This window comes from Oncorhynchus tshawytscha, linkage group LG08, assembly GCF_018296145.1.
Source record: "Oncorhynchus tshawytscha isolate Ot180627B linkage group LG08, Otsh_v2.0, whole genome shotgun sequence".
Taxonomy (NCBI): Eukaryota; Metazoa; Chordata; class Actinopteri; order Salmoniformes; family Salmonidae; genus Oncorhynchus; species Oncorhynchus tshawytscha.
This window is the reverse complement of record NC_056436.1, coordinates 25,545,953-25,565,821: the sequence shown is the minus strand read 5'-3', so window position 1 is coordinate 25,565,821 and position 19,869 is coordinate 25,545,953. Positions and strand designations below refer to the sequence as shown.

The 19,869-nt window shown below is 41.8% G+C and overlaps 1 protein-coding gene across 1 annotated transcript; it reads right to left on the bottom strand.

Annotated features, from left to right (window-relative positions):
* Nucleotides 1–677: 677 nt before the first annotated feature.
* On the bottom strand, nucleotides 678–17,885 carry LOC112232861 (neuroblast differentiation-associated protein AHNAK-like). The gene is made up of 7 exons (XM_024400112.2): nucleotides 17,831–17,885; nucleotides 5,991–6,040; nucleotides 5,730–5,840; nucleotides 5,554–5,640; nucleotides 5,280–5,421; nucleotides 4,844–5,007; nucleotides 678–4,736 (listed from the first exon to the last, which is right to left on the bottom strand). Exons 1-7 carry the CDS (start codon nucleotides 17,883–17,885, stop codon nucleotides 678–680), a joined length of 4,668 nt encoding a protein of 1,555 aa, XP_024255880.2.
* Between the last annotated feature and the right edge of the window lie 1,984 nt (nucleotides 17,886–19,869).

Below are 19,869 nucleotides of genomic sequence, written 5' to 3'. Positions count from 1 at the left end.
GACTGCTTCTGGTATTTCAACTTCAACAGAGGGCACTCCTACTTCAACATCAGGTAGATGGTCTGCTCTTCTCTCTGGTAAGTTGACATCTACATCTGTCTTTGAGATACTTAAGTCAAATTCAGGACCTTTAACCTTCGGCAATGAGATTCCAAATTTTGGTAGTTTGAACTTACTTCCTTGTCCCTCAAGCTCAATTCCATGTTTCATTTCAACTTGAATTTCTGGAGATTTAATTTCCACCTCTGACTCTTTGACCTCCACCTTTACCTCTGGAAGAGAAATGTCCCCCTTTGGAAGACTGACATCAACCTCCGATGCTTTCACTTCTGGTTTTGAAAACCATCCAAATGACATCCGTGGCTTTCTCATTTTTACATCAATTTCTGTAGCAACTCCCTCAGGAATTTCACCTTTACCAGAAGGCACTTTGAGTTCAGTGCTAGGTGGTTGGACCTCCACGCTGGCCTCTGGTAAAGTGACAATGTCAAGTCTTTTGCTCTTCACATCCACATCTATAGATGGGCCTTTAAGGTCAACACTTGGCTTTTCAATGTTCATTGCTGACATTGTCAGTTTGAGTTCTGGAATTTCAGATCCATGAACCTTGACGTCCTTGTCCACATCAGGTACCTCTACTGTGATGTTTGGAGCAGCTGCTCCAAATTGAGGGAATTTTAAAGTTGGCATTTTGAATCTTGAGGGGAGCCTACGGTATCTTTCACCTCAATTTGAATCTCTGGAGCTTCCATTTCCACCTCAGGCTCTTTGACCTCAACCCTTTCCTCTGGAAGAGAAATATCCACCCCTGGAAGACTGACATCAACCTCGGGTGCTTTAACTTCTGGTTTTGAAAATCCAAATTTGGGGAAAGACATTCTGGGCTTTTTCAATTTCACATCAATGTCTTTAGAGACTGCTTCTGGTATTTCAACTTCAACAGAGGGCACTCCTACTTCAACATCAGGTAGATGGTCTGCTCTTCTCTCTGGTAAGTTGACATCTACATCTGTCTTTGAGATACTTAAGTCAAATTCAGGACCTTTAACCTTCGGCAATGAGATTCCAAATTTTGGTAGTTTGAACTTACTTCCTTGTCCCTCAAGCTCAATTCCATGTTTCATTTCAACTTGAATTTCTGGAGATTTAATTTCCACCTCTGACTCTTTGACCTCCACCTTTACCTCTGGAAGAGAAATGTCCCCCTTTGGAAGACTGACATCAACCTCCGGTGCTTTCACTTCTGGTTTTGAAAACCATCCAAATGACATCCGGGGCTTCTTCATTTTCACATCAATCTCTGTAGCAGCTCCCTCTGGCATTTGAACTTGACCAGAAGGCACTTCGATTTCAACATCAGTTGGTTGGACCTCCACTTTGTCCTCTGGTAAAGTGACATCTATGACTTTCTTTGATAAACCTAAATCAATCTCAGGACCTTTTACCTTTGGCATTGAGATTCCAAATTTGGGTAGTTTGAACTTACTTCCTTGTCCCTCAAGCTCAATATCATGTTTCATTTCAACTTGAATCTCTGGAGCTGTCATTTCCACCTCTGACTTTTTGACCCCCACATTTCCTTGTGGAAGAGAAATATTCACCTTTGGAAGACTGACATCAACCTCACATACTTCAGGTTTTGAAAATCCAAGCCCTGGAAATGAAATCCGTGTCTTTTTCACTTTCACATCAATCTCTGTAGCAGCTCGCTCAGACATTTCAACTTCACCAGAAGACACTTTGAGTTCAGCATCAGGTGGTTGGATCTCCATGTTGGTCTCTGGTAAAGTGACATCTATGTCTTTCTTCGATACACCTAAATCTATCTCAGGACCTTTTACTTTTGTTAATGAAATTCCCTGATTTGGCAGTTTAAACTTGCTTCCTTGCCCCTCCAGTTCAAGTCCTTTAGTCTTCACATCCACATCTATAGATGGGATCTTAACACTAGATTTTTTAAAGTCACTCTGTTTTTCAAAGTCAACTTCATGTACTTTTCCTGATATTGACAGCTTGGGTTCTGGACTTTCAGTTCCATGAAGTTTGATATCCTTGTCCACATCAGGTAACTCTACTGTGACGATTGGAGCAACTGCTCCAAATTTAGGGAATTTTAAAGTTGGGATTTTAAATCTTGTATCTTTCACTTCCACTTGAAGCTTTGGAACTTCAATTTCCACCTCAGGCAATTTGACCTCCATGTTTCCCTCGGGAGGAGAGATGTCTGGTTTTAGCACACCAACATCAATCCCTGGGGCTTTAACTCCAAATTTGGGGAATGACATCTGTCGTTTTTTCATTTTCACATCAATATCTTTATAAACTGTTTCTGGTATTTCAACTTCAACGGAGGGTACTTCGGCTTCAACATCCGGTATTTGGATGTCTCCTCTCCCGACATCAACAGATTGGACATCAATGCCCATAACTGCTTCTTCAATGTCAGATGAAGGTACCTCTGGCATTGTTTCTGAGCTTAAAGTTCGTATTGTAGGTGTTTGAAGGTCTGTCACATGAGTTTTGATAGTGGAATATTCAGAATCTGGTACTTTGCTGAGTTTAATTTCAGCCTCTGACATTTTAATTTCAAGGTGCAATGCATTGCTTTCATCTTTGACCTTATCCTTCTTTTCCACCGAGGTGTCTCTTTTTGGTAGTCCAATCCCAATGTCTGAGAATCTAATATCCGTTTGTGTTATTCCAAACCTAGGCATTGAAATATTTGCTTTCTTTGACTTCTTATCTAATCCTTTAGTGTAAGTGGCAGGTATACGATTTCTCTCCTCAGATGTGATGGTTGGCCCCTCAGGTACTGGTACTGCCAACTTAGGCTCCAGAATTTCACCAGTCTCTTTTTCCTTTTCCACTTTGTTGGGAGTTCCTTTTTGTTGTATAGTTTCCATTCCAGCTTTCTCTATGTTCTCTCGTTTATGGAGTTCAATTTGGATTTCATCCTCATTGGTCTTTCCAGCTTCCTGTTTTGTTTTTGTATGGTCTATTTCTGTCATAGTAATAGGTTCATGAGCACCTAGATCAAAAAGTTGGGTCTTTGGCAATTTGAATGTGGTAACTGAGCTCCTGCTCAACTTTTCTGGTAAAGCATTTATGTCAGTCTTTTTGACATACGTGTCCAACTGTGCCTTTATGTCTGTGATTTTAGATAGGGTGGCATCTACTCTTTCTGCATTCACGTCTGTCATTGTGATTTGTTGATGAGCAGGCAGGCCTGCAATGTCACCCTTCGGCAGCTTGAACCCTGGCAATTTGGAGACAGCCTCTTTAACTCTATCAACGTCTATAACCATCTGTACAGTCTGCGCCTGGATTTCTTCAACAGGAAGAGTGAATGCTGTTTTAGGCTGTTTTATCACTGGGACCTTGGTGCTAGTTAATGATGCATCTTCTATGCCTGGGATCTCAATATCCTCACGGCTTGGAAGTATCTTTAACCCCTTATCCTCAACTGTAAGGCCTTTCACGTCCTTTTCTACAATCTTCACATCTGTCATTTTTATGGGTTTGTCAGTAAAAAAGTCAGCAGGGTCCACCCTCTGCAGTTTGAATTTGGGAGCAGATCTTGTACCAATTTGTGCTAAAACATCATCAATGCTTCTCTCTGTAGGTAACTTTGAAGCTTGTATTTCCATCTGTGAGTCTGGTTCCATTGTAATACTGATGACCTTAGCATGTATGCTAATTTCCTGTGCATTCACATCAGTTTTAACATATGTTTCTTTCAAGTGTTGTTCTTGTCCAATCTGAGGGGATTTCCTGATAAATCCTATATCTGACATGTCAAGGCAGATGTCTACTTTTGGCGTGCTCATTTCCTTATCAGTGGAGGGTAGGGTTTTCCCTGAACTCTCATTGATGATTACTTGAGTGTTGATATCAATTGGGAGTTGACACTCCTCCAGCTCAGTATGTGATACTACAGTTGGGCTCAGCAATGTATTGTCATGTGCAGACAGATCAGATGTTATCATATCTGTTCTTGGTGTCTTCAGGTTTTTTAGTGATACTTTTACTGGTATGTTTTGCTTGTGTTTGTCTTTTTTCTCATTTCCCTTGAATGTAAACTTTAGTTCTGACCTCTCTTTATTCTCTTTCTTCTTTGTCTTTCCCTCTGGAGATTTCTTGGTTGAGGGACTTTCTTGATCAGCAAGAGCAACTGTTATGTCTGTGGTTTTCAAAGTTTTGTCCAGACTAATGAGTTCTACCTTGTGTTTTTTCGTTTCAGAGCCTGCCAGGTCTGGAATAATGCATTCATTTCTTATCTTGGTGGGTTCAATTTTTTCAGATTCTGATTCTAACACATATACTTGAGATATATCTACTGATGCTCTCTCTAGACCATCTGGTGAGTGTATGTCATCTTGACTCTGTTGGTTTTCCATACCCTCTACACGTTCTACAGTTAGTATGTCTATGTCCTGGTCCGGCTGTTCAACAGACATGCTCTTGCGGCCCTTCATCTTCATGCTTGATAACTTTATCTTATGCTTCTTTGTCTTGCCCTTGACAGCCTCCTGAGATTTTATTGGCGACTCTGTGTCACTTGTTGTAGGGCTAAGCTCCAGCTTCCTCTTATCATCTGCCTCTGAAGTACTGTGAGACCTCTTAAAATGGGACTTTTGACTTTTGCTGAAGGAGGGGAACTTGGGCCAAGATATTCGGTCACCATGCCTTTTTGTCTTTGAATGTCCCCTCATTTCCGGAGAGGAACCTTCTTCCACCTGTAGGATAACAAAAAGTGAATAGCTGATTGATTGCTGAATGAGAAAAAGAGCCAAAGACTTAACACTACTCTACATATCCAGAAAAATAACATAGTGATAGTTACTTGGATGATTTCAAGGGCTGGTTCACTCTCAAGTGTGGATGTCTTTATTGGTTTGCGTTTCAGAAGTAACTCCATCTTGTAAGGCTGGGCATGTTCCAATATCTGTAGAGCATCTTCATATGTAACATCGTCAAAATACACAGTGGCACTGAGTATCTGATCACCTGAATGAACAAAAGGAAGACATAGAAATACCAATAAATCAACATTTGAACTGTAGAACTCTAGCATATACGATCATTCAAAGCCAAAAATGTGGGAGTCTCTTACCCTGGATAGCAAAAGCAATCTTGGCTCCGTTACTTCACATTTAACCTATTTCACTCCACATTTCACTGATATGTCCTTTGCTTTCAGGTTAACTTTTTATAGGCTATAGGCTACTTTTTTGGTTCAGCTTCTGAAAGAACATGGTATGAGCTGGTTGTCTGCTTACCCTCATGTACACTAAGAAGCTTTGAGGCTGGTGACTCTGGCCTCACTTCTTTGATGAAGATTCCCTCCTTCCCTCCACTTACAATGAGGCCCTCAGCACATGTCTCTTTTGCCATTTTCACAATCACTCCTGACTCTGGGCTCTGAGTTTACACAGAAAAAAATAATGAAAGAAAAACATGAGGAATGTTGAACTACCAACATGTTATGTACCACCAATGAAACCCTGAAGCCATGCTTCTCCATGAGTTAAAGATAATGCAGTCTTGTCTGACCTCCAGTTGACTCATCTTGGCAGGGGAGCGCTTTTCAAACAGGGACCCAAAACCTCTCTTTCCTTTTTTGCCACTCCCACCTCCACCCTAAAATGAATGTTAAAGAAATCAGACGGTCTGACAAAATTCACACTGCAAGTCAACATGATGGTTGGATGAAATATACAGCATTGTACCTGTTTATCACTGTCCTTGTATTTGTCAGTCTCAGGGTATTCATCTACAGGGGAGGATCCTTGAGGGCGAGGTCTCTCCCCCTCTATAAACTCAGATGACTCTTCACATATCTACAACAAAAATATGTTCAAAGTAAGTTCCTTTTGTTACTATATGGAGATTCATTCAAATGAGTTGGGTGTCTTTCCCATAGTCTTTAGTATTCACATGATGTCCACCAATGCAAACAATAGGTTTGCCATATCAATAGAGCCACTCACTGAATCATCCGCCGTGTCAGGCTCTGGTCCCTTCAGCCTTCGTCCGGACCCTACTCAAAATAAAGAATAAAAAGAGAAAAATAATAAGAACATATTTAGTTCAAGGTAAACCACCACAGTTCTCAAAAGGTTGAAACCCACTGGTTGGTGCTTATTTATAAAACCCTCTTAGGCCTCACTCCCCCCTATCTGCGATATCTACGGCAGCCCTCATCCTCCACATACAACACCCATTCTGCCAGTGACATTCTGTTAAAGGTCCCCAAAGCACACACATCCCTGGGATCGCTCCTGTTTTCAGTTTGTTGCAGCTAGCAACTGGAACGAGCTGCAACAAACACTCAAACTGGACAGTTTTATCTCCATCTCTTCATTTAAAGACTCAATCATGGACCCTCTTACTGACAGCTGTGGCTGCTTTGCGTTATGTATTGTTGTCTCTACCTTCTTGCCCTTTGTGCTGTTGTCTGTGTCCAATAATGTTTGTACCATGTTTTGTGCTACTACCATGTTGTGTTGCTAACATGTTGTTGTTATGTTGCTACCATGCTGTGTCATCATGTGTTGCTGCCTTGCTATGTTGTTGTCTTAGCTCTCTTTATGTAGTGTTGTGTTGTCTCTCTTGTCGTGATGTGTGTTTTGTCCTATATTTATATTTATGTATTTTAAAAATGTTATCCCAGCCCCCGTCCCTGCAGGAGGCCTTTTGCCTTTTGGTAGGCCATCATTCTAAATAATAATTTGTTTTTAACTGACTTGCCTATTTAAATAAATGTTAAGTAAAATAAAATACAAATAAAGCCTCAGAATATCTCTCATTAGGTAACCAGGTATTAGATAAGATTTCCATGTTTTGTTCACATCTATTGTGAATATTATCGGGATATAACATTGTCAAAATATTTCAGATGATTGTTCGCTGTCTGACCAGGGTATCAGAGTTCTTTAGAGATACTAAAGCCCAGGAGGAGATTATTGGAAGTTCTTCCTGGCAAGAATTCCCAAAGGAACCAGCTTCCACAGCTGCCTGTTAAGTGATCCACTCTATTGATCTGGAGATTTAACTCGAAATTTGCCTTGAAGTCTGCAGTAGGTAAGGGAGTGTAGTTTTCAAAATGTATCATCCGGATCAATGTGATTGTTATTATTATCATCTTTGATATACAATCATACTGTGATCATGTTTTCCATTGTCAAGTTACCCCTGCGCTGATGTCACTTGAGTATCAATTTCTGAGAATAAAACAAATATTCAAAAACAAATAATGCTATCAATGTTATCATATTAGCTGCTGAGTACCCTCGTGGTTGGACTGAAGCTTCACAATAGGCCTACTGGAAGTCACTGGTCAGATCATTGCAGCGGTGAAAAGCAGTGGTGTCTCATAAAATCAGAAGATGCAGTGGGGTTGAATAAACTCTCTTCATGTTGATGTGAAAATCAAGATTGTTTATCAAAAATGCTGTAACAAGGTTACAGGTGAGACAAGTTCCCTGCTCAGTATTATCCAATGCTGAGTTTACATTCTGAGATGCTGTATGTGATATCGATTGACTTAGGCAAGTAAACATGTTTCATGTGTTCTGGTCGAAACATTGCAAGCAATAAAGTGTAGAGAGCACAAAACATGTATGAAAACATTCACAAGATTTTAGAATCGTAAATGAATTGACATTGTATGCCCCACTTGAAAACATGCTGGTTAGTTTGAGCGATAAGTAATGGGGAATTGCTGTGTATACAATTCTTTGTTTGCTTGTGAGTTTGTGTGTATACAGTGATGATAACAGACACTGAGAGACGAGAAGCAAGTACATGGAGTGAACGTTAAATGAATAACTGACATGAAACAAACAAGGACAGCGTCTGGACAGGGGAAACATAATGACAATAATGCTGACACTGGGATCAAACCAAGGAACAGACAGATATAGAAGGAGCAATCAACAAAGTAATGGAGTCCAGGTGAGTCCAAAGAAGCGCTGGTGTGCGTTTAACAATGGTGACAGATTTGCGTAATGATGGGCAGCCTGGCGCCCTCAAGCACCAGGAAGGGGGAGCGGGAGCAGGCGTGACATACACTATGTGTGGGAACTTCCTATTGAAAGGGTGTGTCATTCCCTTAGCAAGTACCTTATGAGGATCAAGGCTCAGGTGGTTCAAAGGGAGTCACACTATGCAGTAGAACAACTTTTTCGACATGACCATGTGTCAGTGCTGTGTCAGTGTGTCAGTATTAAACTGCACATACAGTGCCTTCAGAAAGTATCCATACCCCTTGACTTCTTTCACGTTTTGTTGTGTTACAGACTGAATTCAAAATGGATTAAATAAATACAAATCCTCACCCATCTACACACTATACCCCATGGCTGGTGTGTTTACGGACATATTCAATCAATCCTTATCCCAGTCTGCTGTTCCCACATGCTTCAAGAGGGCCACCATTGTTCCTGTTCCCAAGAAAGCTAATGTAACTGAGCTAAACGACTACCGCCCCGTAGCACTCACTTCTGTCATCATGAAGTGCTTTGAGAGGCTAGTCAAGGACTATATCACCTCCACCCTACCTGCTTACTGCCCAAATAGGTCCACAGACGATGCAATCTCAACCACACTGCACACTGCCCTAACCCATCTGGACAAGAGGAATACCTATGTGAGAATGCTGTTCATCGACTACAGCTCAGCATTTAACACCATAGTACCCTCCAAACTCATCATCAAGCTCGAGACCCTGGGTCTCTACCCCGCCCTGTGCAACTGGGTACTGGACTTCCTGACGTGCCGCCCCCAGGTGGTGAGGGTAGGTAACAACATCTCCACCCCGCTGATCCTCAACACTGGGGCCCCACAAGGGTGCATTTTGAGCCCTCTCCTGTACTCCCTGTTCACCCACGACTGCGTGGCCATGCACGCCTCCAACTCAATCATCAAGTTTGCAGACGACACTACAGTGGTAGGCTTGATTATCAACAACGACGAGATGGCCTAAAGGGAGGAGGAGAGGGCCCTCGGAGTGTGGTGTCAGGAAAATAACCTCACACTCAACGTCAACAAAACTAAGGGAATGATTGTGGACTTCAGGAAACAGCAGAGGGAGCACCCCCCTATCCACATCGATGGGACAGTAGTGGAGAGGGTAGTAAGTTTTAAGTTCCTCGGCGTACACATCACAGACAAACTGAATTGGTCCACCCACACAGACAGCATCGTGAAGAAGGCACAGCAGCGCCTCTTCAACCTCAGGAGGCTGAAGAAATTCGGCTTGTCACCAAAAACACTCACAAACTTCTACAGATGCACAATTGAGAGCATCCTGTCGGGCTGTATCACCGCCTGGTACGGCAACTGCTCCGCCCACAACCGTAAGGCTCTCCAGAGGGTAGTGAGGTCTGCACAACGCATCACCGGGGGCAAACTGCCTGCCCTCCAGGACACCTACACCACCCGATGTCACAGGAAGGCCATAAAGGTCATCAAGGACAACAACCACCCGAGCCACTGCCTGTTCACCCCACTATCATCCAGAAAGCGAGGTCAGTACAGGTGCATCAAAGCTGGGACCGAGAGACTAAAAAACAGCTTCTATCTCAAGGCCATCAGACTGTTAAACAGCCACCACTAACATTGAGTGGCTGCTGCCAACACACTGACTCAACTCCAGCCACTTTAATAATGGGAATTGATGGAAATTGATGGAAAATATATCACTTGCCACTTTAAACAATGCTACTTAATATAATGTTTACATACCCTACATTATTCATCTCATATGTATATGTATATACTGTACTCTATCATCTACTGCATCTTTATGTAATACATGTATCACTAGCCACTTTAAACTATGCCACTTTGTTTACATACCCTACATTACTCATCTCATATGTATATACTGTACTCGATACCATCTACTGCATCTTGCCTATGCCGTTCTGTGCCATCACTCATTCATATATCTTTATGTACATATTATTTATCCCTTTACACTTGTGTGTATAAGGTAGTAGTTTTGGAATTGTTAGATTAGATTCGTTGGTTATTACTGCATTGTCGGAACTCGAAGCACAAGCATTTCGCTACACTCGCATTAACATCTGCTAACCATGTGTATGTGACAAATAAATTTGATTTGATTTGATTTGAATGACAAAGTGAAAACGTGTTTTTTAATGTTTGCAAATGTATTGAAAATGAAATACAGAAATATATGTTTTACATAAGTATTCAGACCCCCATTAGCCAATACTTTGTAGAAGCACCTTCGGCAGAGATTACAGCGGTGAGTCTTTCTGGGTAAGTCTGTAAGAGCTTTCCACACCTGGATTGTGCAACATTTGCCCATTATTTTTTACAATATTCTTCAAGCACTGTCATATTGGTTGTGGATCATTGCTAGATGTAGCGTGGTTCGTTCTGCGTTGTGTACTTTTAATTAGGACGCTGCCACAACTGAAGGTCTGCTAGTTGAATTATTTTGATTTGCCCTGCACACGAAGAGACAACACATATTATGCTAACCCTTGGCTCAGTCCTAGCTCTCAGGCACCTTGCTAGCCGAAGGTTAGGCAAAAGAGCCCCAAAAGGAAATAACAGGTGCTGCGTGCACACATTTAATGCACAACAGCACAACATACAATACAAGTAAAATGATACAGAACATAATTCGGACAAAATAAAAGACATACGTGCACATGAAGAGACAACACACATTATGTTAACCCTTGGCGCAGTCACAGCTCTCAAGCACCTGCGCAAGCACATGGACACTCACTCAAACACTGTCCCAAGTACTCACAAGTTACAATAGATACCCTAGATAGCGAGCTTTGTGAAACTTGTTAACATAAATCTTTATATTACCCACATTGTAACAAACTTATGGTAGCATAACAGTACATTGTGTAACATTACCACGGTTTTATATTGAACAATTTCAGAGCCAAGGACAACATACCTTGCTAGCCAAAGGTCAGGCAACAGAGAACAATAAGGGGGTACGGAAATACAGATAACCCGCGATGGACCAAACCAAAATATACAAAACTTTTACAACCACATGTATGTACAATATTGATATGAAAAAGTGTTTTTACACCAAAGAAATACATTAGCTATGCAGCTGTAATTAACTAAAAGATTAACTAAAAGACTAAGAGATTTGTCTTGCTGAAAGGTGAGTACATCTCCCAGTGTCTGATGGAAAGCAGACTGAACCAGGTTTTCGTCTAGGAATTTGCCTGTGCTTAGCTCCATTCCGTTTCTGTTTTGTCCTGAAAAACTCCCCAGTCCTTAACAATTACAAACATACCCATAACATGATGCAGCCACTATGCTTGAAAATATGGAGAGTGGTAAACTCAGTAATGTGTTGTATTGGATTTGCCCCAAACATAACACTTTGTATTCAGCACAAAAAGTGAATTGCTTTGCCACATTTTTTACAGTATTACTTTAGTGCCTTGTTGCAAACAGGATGCATGTTTTGGAATATTTGTATTATGTCTATGCTACCCACACAGCCTACCCTCACTGTAGGCTATCTGCTAGCTGTTGGCTAGAGCACACGTGCCAAGACTAGAGTAGGCACTTTTGCTATTTAAGGCAACAGTTTTTGACAAAACTATTGTGACAGAAATCAGTAGAGTTAAATATAGGATGGAAACACACTGAACTTTCAATTTTTATTTTGTTAAATTAAAAGGTAAGCAAAAATATTTTGTGCACTACTGTGCACTACTGTCACGCCCTGACCATAGAGAGCTGATTATTCTGTTTATGTTGGTTGTTGGTTATGTTGGAGCTGTTTATTCTCTATGTTGGTTGGGTCGGGGTGTGATTTAGGGTGGGTTATCTAGGGGAATTGTATTGTATTTCTATGGTGGCCTGATATGGTACCCAATCAGAGGCAGCTGTTTATCGTTGTCTCTGATTGGGGGATCATATTTAGGTAGCCATTTTCCCATTGTGCTTTGTGGGATCTTGTCTAGATATAGTTGCCAGTGAGCATTATTATTAGCTGCATGTTTTGTTGTTTTGTTCTTTGAAATTTTCATTTCCAAAATAAGATGGAAACATACCACGCTGCATCTTGGTCTACTCCTTATGACGAATGTGACAACTACATCATCACACACTGATTTTTATTGGCAACAAGTCTATTTGGTGGAAACACACCACTAGTGGGAAAATGCACATATTTTCTTCATGAAGATTTTAGAATATTCGCATGAAAATCAGTTGCCGGCCTCCCGGGTGGCGCAGTGGTTAAGGGCGCTGTACTGCAGCGCCAGCTGTGCCTACAGAGACTTTGGGTTCGCGCCCAGGCTCTGTCGTAACCGGCCGCGCCCGGGAGGTCCGTAAGGCGACGCACAATTGGCGCCGTCCGGGTTAGGGAGGGCTTGGCCGGTAGGGATGTCCTTGTCTCATCGCGCACCAGCGACTCCTGTGGCGGGCCGGGCGCAGTGCGCGCTAACCAAGGTTGCCAGGTGCACGGTGTTTCCTCCGACACATTGGTGCAGCTGGTTTCCGGGTTGGATGCGCTCTGTTGAGAAGCAGTGCTTGGTTGGGTTGTGTATCGGAGTACGCATGACTTTCAACCTTCGTCTCTCCCGAGCCCGTACGGGAGTTGTAGCGATGAGACAAGATAGTAGCTACTAAAACAATTGGATACCATGAAATTGGGGAGAAAAAATAGGTAAAATTTAAAATAAAAATCAGTTGCCAATTAGACGGAAACCTAGCTAGTGTTGTGAAATGTAAAAATCATCATTAGTCCATAATAATCATGATGTCAAGACAATAAAAGAAGCTCCCGAGTGGTGCAGCGGTCTACTGCATCTCAGTGCTAGAGGCATCACTACAGACACTCTGGTTTGAATCCAGGCTGTATCACAACCGGCCCGGGTTTGGCAGACGTAGGCCGTCATCGTAAATAAGAATTGACTTGCCTAGTTAAATAACTACTACTACTATGTTTGCTTGTCCAACACAGGTTCAGCCAAGGCTAATTCAACCACATAAGAACACGTTCATGGAGAAATTCTTATATCAAGAGGGCTTACCTGAAGGAAATATCTCACCCTTAAAGCTAAAGTAGCAACCTGCTTTATCCATTTAATACCGCTTCAGACAGATTCCACTCAACCAACAGACTGGATGAAACTCCCAACATAGCTGCTATGTTTTTGCTCCCAAGAGAGTAAGAGCAATCAACCTTTGATGAAGGGTGGATACTGCCCATTTTTTGGGTTCCGGTTCAGTTGCAGCTCAGCCTTCTAGATCAATCTTGTAACAGTATGAGTAACACACAGCAGGGGACAGTCTGCCAAATCCTAGGACTGGAGTTGCAAATCATATTTTAAATACTTCTCATGAAGGTGTGGATGTTCTCCAAAATACATATTTGTATTTAACCATTTCCACTCCTACAAGGGATGTACACCGCAGCTATAAATATAGAAATATTATGTAAACTTTACAGTATTTAGTCATTTCCACTCTCATCTCACAGAGACTTCTTTACACACTTTTTTCCTTCAGATTGACTGATTTTCAGCAAACGCTGTATACATGTTCAGAGAGAAGGGTAATAATGGAGAGGGTCATGACTGTGGAGAGAGACAGTGGATGGTGTTCTCTGAGGAACAAGGGGACTCTCCCTGTGTGGGCTGAAAGGAAGGGCATACTTCAAATAATCCGGAACAATTCCAAATTGATATCTCAATTAAAAAATAGCCAGAATTGCTGATGTTCATGTTATATTATATTTTGTTGGCAGGGGCTGGCATATATTCCTCATACCAAGACTGGCACTTAGCGTGGAGAAACTCCCTACTCAAATATTTGTCATATGGGTGCAGCAGAAAGGTGACACACTAAAAGTATCTAAGTTAATTCACTGTCTGCCATACTTTATGTAAGTTGTTCCTACAAACTGTGTTGATATAGTAATTGCATACTGTAGGCAGGTGTAGTTAGGTAACCAGTTTTATAGTTGGTGTGAGTTTTATGTGATTACACATTTAAATGATTCATTTTGCAGGCCTTAGATTTGTCAGCAAACTCTCCGTTACTGTACAATTTAAAAGGTCCCCTCAATGTTCAAATGTATTTGCACATCTCTAAAATTGTGCAAGTCACAAACAATTATAACAGTTGGGTAAGTAATCTGTAATAATGTCTAACCACATTGTACATGACAATGTAATTACTGTGTAAAACACATTGTTTTAGTGACACTTATATAAAGTGGGACCAAATAATGAATTCTGCATTCCATCAGGTAATACCATAAATTAATGGCCATTCAAGGACAGGGCCCAACTCACAGACACGTACTGTCTGCACATTTCTGCTCTGTTTGTCCTCTGCTGTTCAGGACCCAAAACACATTAGTCGATATGACTATTACTTTATAATAGCAAAATATTTTACATTGTAAAGATTTGACAAAACAGTACAGGGAATATGTTGGAACATTTCATTGAGTTAATCTAGCATGACTCATGTCGGTTGCAACTGCACCATTGTCTTTGGGTGTGGTCACCCTCAAGGCTGCGTCTAGCTAGCAATAATGTGGTAGAGAATGGGCCTCAGTCTCCTCCCTGAACAACGTGTTAGGCTGTAAAACTAAATGTTACTCTCAGTGTCACGCCCTGGTCGAAGTATTTTGTGTTTATCTTCATGTATTTGGTCAGGCCAGGGTGTGGCATGGGTTTTTGTATGTGGTGTGTATGTATTGGGATTGTAGCTAGTGGGGTGTTCTAGTTAAGTCTATGGCTGTCTCAAGTGGTTCTCAATCAGAGGCAGGTGTTTATCATTGTCTCTGATTGGGAACCATATTTAGGCAGCCATATTCTTTGAGTTTTTCGTGGGTGATTGTCCTTAGTGTCCTTGTTCCTGTCTCTGTGTTAGTTTACACTAGTATAGGCTGTTTCGGTTTTCGTTACGTTTATTGTTTTGTAGTGTTTGTATTTAGATTCGTGTTACGTTTGTTCATTAAACATGGATCGCAATCTACACGCTGCATTTTGGTCCGACTCTCCTTCACCACATGAAAACCGTTACACTCAGTCTTAAACAGAGCCAACATCAAATAGTAAATAGTCATGCTTCTACACCCGTGCTTCTACACCGGAATTGCTTGCTGTTTGGGGTTTTAGGCTGGGTTTCTGTACAGCACTTTGTGACATCAGCTGATGTAAGAAGGGCTTTATAAATACATTTTATTGATTGAAATTTGGTTGATGTGCAATTTCCTGTTAATAAATGGGATTGCACCTTGATATGTGGAAGGCCATTCAAAATCTTGTCTACGAATGCATTTGTATCAACAGTGGCTACATAACTATTTTGTAATTATATATACTCAAATAAATAATGTCATAATAAAAACCTGGAGCACTACAGCATTGTTTTTTCCTCTAACAACTTTATCAAACATCTTCTCTGAACATAACCAGCTGACTCATGACCCTTATTACAGCCATTTGTCACGCCCTGATCTTAGAGAGACGTTTTTCTATTTGGTTAGGTCAGGGTGTGATTTGGGGTGGGCATTCTATGTTGTCTATTTCTTTGTTTTTGGCCGAGTATGGTTCCCAATCAGAGGCCATATCATCTCGTTGTCTCTGATTGGGGATCATACTTAGGCAGCCCTTTTTCCCACTTTCTGTTATGGCATCTTTTTTTTGTTAGTTGCTGGTTTAGCGCTACATTACTTTACGTGTCGTTTATCTTTCTTGTTTTTGTGGGTTGTTCATTTAATACATTCTAAATGTACGCCTACCACGCTGGCATTTACTTCCTCATAGGCCCTGGGAGGACCCTGAGCTCTGCTCATTAGCCAAATACATTAGCCAAATGAATTACATGTCCCTCGTTTACAGGGAAGCAGGGCATGATTCCTATCCAATTTTAGAAGAGACACAAGCTCCTTTCTCTGGGGGGTGTTGTTTGCATTTAAAGTATAATCAGATTTCTGACAGGGAGAAAAAAAAACAGAATTGGATTTCTCCCCACGATTATTTGGACATGGGACTGTGATCCCGCATGCTTTCAATCTAGCAGGCCACAACATTAATTGATACCTAACGTGGCAGGAGTTTCATAATGGTTTAGGAATTCAACTATCAGAATTAGCCCCTATTCTCACATGATGCTCTCCCAATACTAGTACAAAAAATAGCCCCACTGGGAGAGAGTACATGTCCATGCATATATTACATTTATAAGCAAACAATAAGTGAATACCCACCCTCTAATGGGACCTGTACTGCTGAATACTTCTGTACAGAGGGGCAAAGTACAATAATATGTCTATAAAAGTCAGCAACATCCCCCAGACTGTCTGTAAGAGATTGCCAATGTATATGGTGTATAATTGATGATATTGTTGATGATATCTTAAATGGACTTTCAATGGGCTCTAATGCTGAGTAGACCATCTATTACAGTAATTCTGGGCCAGTATTTGGCACAGGTCTCTGCTCAGGGGAGAGGGCACTTATATCTCATTAGATCATTGCCATCCCTGCCCCATTTTGGCTTCAGTCCCTCCCAGGCCTAGGAATTCACTTTCCTCCATAACCTTGAGCCTGTGCCCAAGTAAAGTACTTTTTGTACAAAAGTATGATACACTAAATACTGCATTGTAAATGGAATGCTTATATTTGTCCTATTACACACACGTGTGTAATGGAAATGTGTTTCTTGCACACCCCAACTCCCCCTGAGACACCCACAGGGAGTGGGGTCACAGCCAGGGTCACCACTGTACAGCAACACAGGAAAAATGAGGGTTAAGTGCCTTGTTTAACAGCACAGCAACAGAGATTTTTCCCTTCTAGGCTCCGGTATTCAAACCAGCAACCTTTCGTTTACTGGCCCAACGCTATAACTTCGAGGCTACCTGCCGCACAATGCATACAAAATCAATCAGAAAGCAATGTGAAATTCACAATAGTGTGTTGTATAAAAAGATTCTGATTAACATTTGGTTGAGTTGTCAACTAACATGAATTCAAAGTGAAATCAACAAAAAATGTCACCCTGTCATTGGATTTAGGCTAAAAGGTTAAAAGGACACAATTCCCTTACGTTGATGACTTTTAGCAAATCCAATCAGTTTTCCACATTGATTCAACGTCATCACAAAGATTTTCATTGTTGAAATGGCATGGAAACCATGTTGATTCAATCAGTTTTTGCCCAGTGGGATGGACCCTTACAGATTATGTTAGAGAATAACATTGAGATGATATGGACTGCATTAGTCAAGAAAATGTCATTATTTAAGTCAAGATAATATGCAAAAATAAACATTATTTGAAAATGTCAAGGACAAAATCATTTACATTATCAAAATCTAATAACAATGTCCACAAATCACAAATCTAGCATTTAAAGAAAATATGGGCTATGTTACAAACTTTCAATGAGTTCGGCCTTCAGAATTTCTGTCTATATGAAACTTAAATAGGTTAAGTTTACATTGTGAATGACAGATGGTGAACTGTGCATTCATCATTTGATACATTCTGCCTGGGCTCTTGGATAATAACTATAACCCTGGAAAAAAGTACATCAACTCATGTAAACACATGAAGCACATCCCTATGCAGCAGGCACACCCAGGCAGCACACTGCAGACACACCCATCCACACACTGCAGGCAAGCAGACAAGCAGCAGGTCAGCAACACGACTCAGCACTCTGCTCTTAGCAGCAGCAGCCTCCCAACACACTCACTCACACATGCTGAGCTCTAGCGCTGAATCAAGGAATAGTTGAGGACAACCATAGAAACAGAGATAGGAGAGAGAGGGATGCCCACCTGTGCCCAGCGAGCCATGCCAGTTGGGGAAGCCCAGGTTGAAACAGTCGCACATGTTGTCGGTCTACCGGGGTCCTGGGAGGGAGAGGGGGTCCTGTCCTGGGACTGGCAGGCGGCAGCACAGCGGCCCTGCCCTGGCTACTGATGAGCTCTGGCAGTTTCCCTGTCCTGGCGGGGCTGGAACTGCAGCCTCTGCCTCAAACTGCCTTCTCTCAGTCAGTCACAGCTGGAAGGGATGAGTCGCAGGACCAGAGAGAGAGTGAGAGAGGAGAGTGAAGGAGTGAGCGAACGAACAAGCGGCCAGCGAGACAGAGGGATTTCTGCAGCATCCACAGTCGGAGCAGTCCACACTGGAGTGACGCAGGGCTCTTCTAATCTCTCCTGTAAACATAGACCTCTGGAGCAGCACACTAACCCAATTATGGGAGGGGCTGCCCCTCACCCCTCTGTTCAGCCCCCCCTCACCAGCAGTATAGATCAGACTAATCTCTCACAGGACAAGATGCTACATATTACAGTTGTTGGGAAACGGGTATAAGAGGGAAAGGCAAAAGAGGAGCTAAACACAGACTTTAGAGAGTGTGTATATAGGGTTTGATCAGAGAGAGGGACGATGATGAAACATTTGAGGTGCCGCAGTGGTGCCTAGTCACATTGTCTGTGTCTGGGTGTGTTTTCAAAGGGATGCTTCCTGTTAAATGATTTAGGAGCCTGGGCTAAAATAAAGTATGAGCTCACAGCAAGAGAGAGAGAGTAGGACCGCTGCATAGCAACCCAGGCCAGACAAGCATCATGTACAAACCCACACAGGGAAAAGACAGTATCAGGCACTAAAAGCCAGGCACTAATCAGGCACTAATCATAAAGGTAAGCTTTGCGTAATGGATTGTCAACTGGTTAGGATGAGAGACCTTGTTTGTAGCTTGTCTACTTGCAATCCTTGGGTGTGTTGTTAGTCAGAGACTACTATGGTCTGGTTAACTGACTGGGGCTGTTCCATGGCTGTGCTGGTGTACATCTAAGATGTGGACCTGTGTTTAACATTATATAACATGCACTTATATAGAGAGAACAGAGATGAAACATAGCTGGTCATCCATAAACTATAACACTGATTTATTATCCCATCTTTAAGTGTATTCGACATTAAGTGACATTTTACCCCAGAGTGAGCAGTACATTAGACATGATGTTTTGGCAGAGGGCGATCAATACAACACAAATGCAAGGCATTATACTGTACATGCCGGGCAGTAATGTGCAGTTGTTGAAAGTTTACATACACCTTAGCCAAATACCTTTTAACTCAGTTTTTCACAATTCCTGACATTTAATCCCAGTAAAAATTCCCTGTCTTAGGTCAGGTAGGATCACCACTTTATTTTAAGAATGGGAAATGTCAGAATAATAGTTGAGAGAATTATTTATTTCAGCTTTTATTTATTTCATCACATTCCCAGTGGGTCAGAAGTTTACATACACTCAATTAGTATTTGGTAGCATTGCCTTTAAATTGTTTAGCTTGGGTCAAACGTTTCGGGTATCCTTCCACAAGCTTCCCACAATAAGTTGGGTGAATTTTGGCCCATTCCTCCTGACCGAGATGGTGTAACTGAGTCAGGTTTGTAGGCCTCCTTGCTCGCACACGCTTTTTCAGTTCTGCCCACAATTTTTCTATAGGATTGAGGTCAGGGCTTTGTGATGGCCACTCCAATATCTTGACTGTGTTGTCTTTAAACTATTTTGCCACAACTTTGGAAGTATGCTTGGGGTCAATGTCCATTTGGAAGACCCATTTGCAACCAAGCTTTAACTTCCTAACTGATGTCTTGAGATGTTGCTTCAATATATCCACATCATTTTCCACCCTCATGATGCCATCTATTTTGTGAAGTGCACCAGTCCCTCCTGTAGCAAAGCACCCCCACAACATGATGCTGCCACCCCGTGCTTCACGGTTGGGATGGTGTTCTTCGGCTTGCAAGCATCCCCCTTTTTCCTCCAAACATAACGATGGTCATTATGGCCAAACAGTTATA

What these genes read in the sequence shown, in the direction of transcription:
- LOC112232861 (XM_024400112.2), bottom strand. Translation starts at nt 17,885, where the DNA reads ATGTGCGACTGTTTCAACCTGGGCTTCCCCAACTGGCATGGCTCGCTG. An exon ending in CCAAGATGAGTCAACTGGAG is followed by an intron (nt 5,422 to 5,553) that starts GTCAGACAAGAC and finishes GTGTAAACTCAG; the next exon opens with AGCCCAGAGTCAGGAGTGAT. An exon ending in GCTTCTTAGTGTACATGAGG is followed by an intron (nt 5,008 to 5,279) that starts GTAAGCAGACAA and finishes TTGTTCATTCAG; the next exon opens with GTGATCAGATACTCAGTGCC.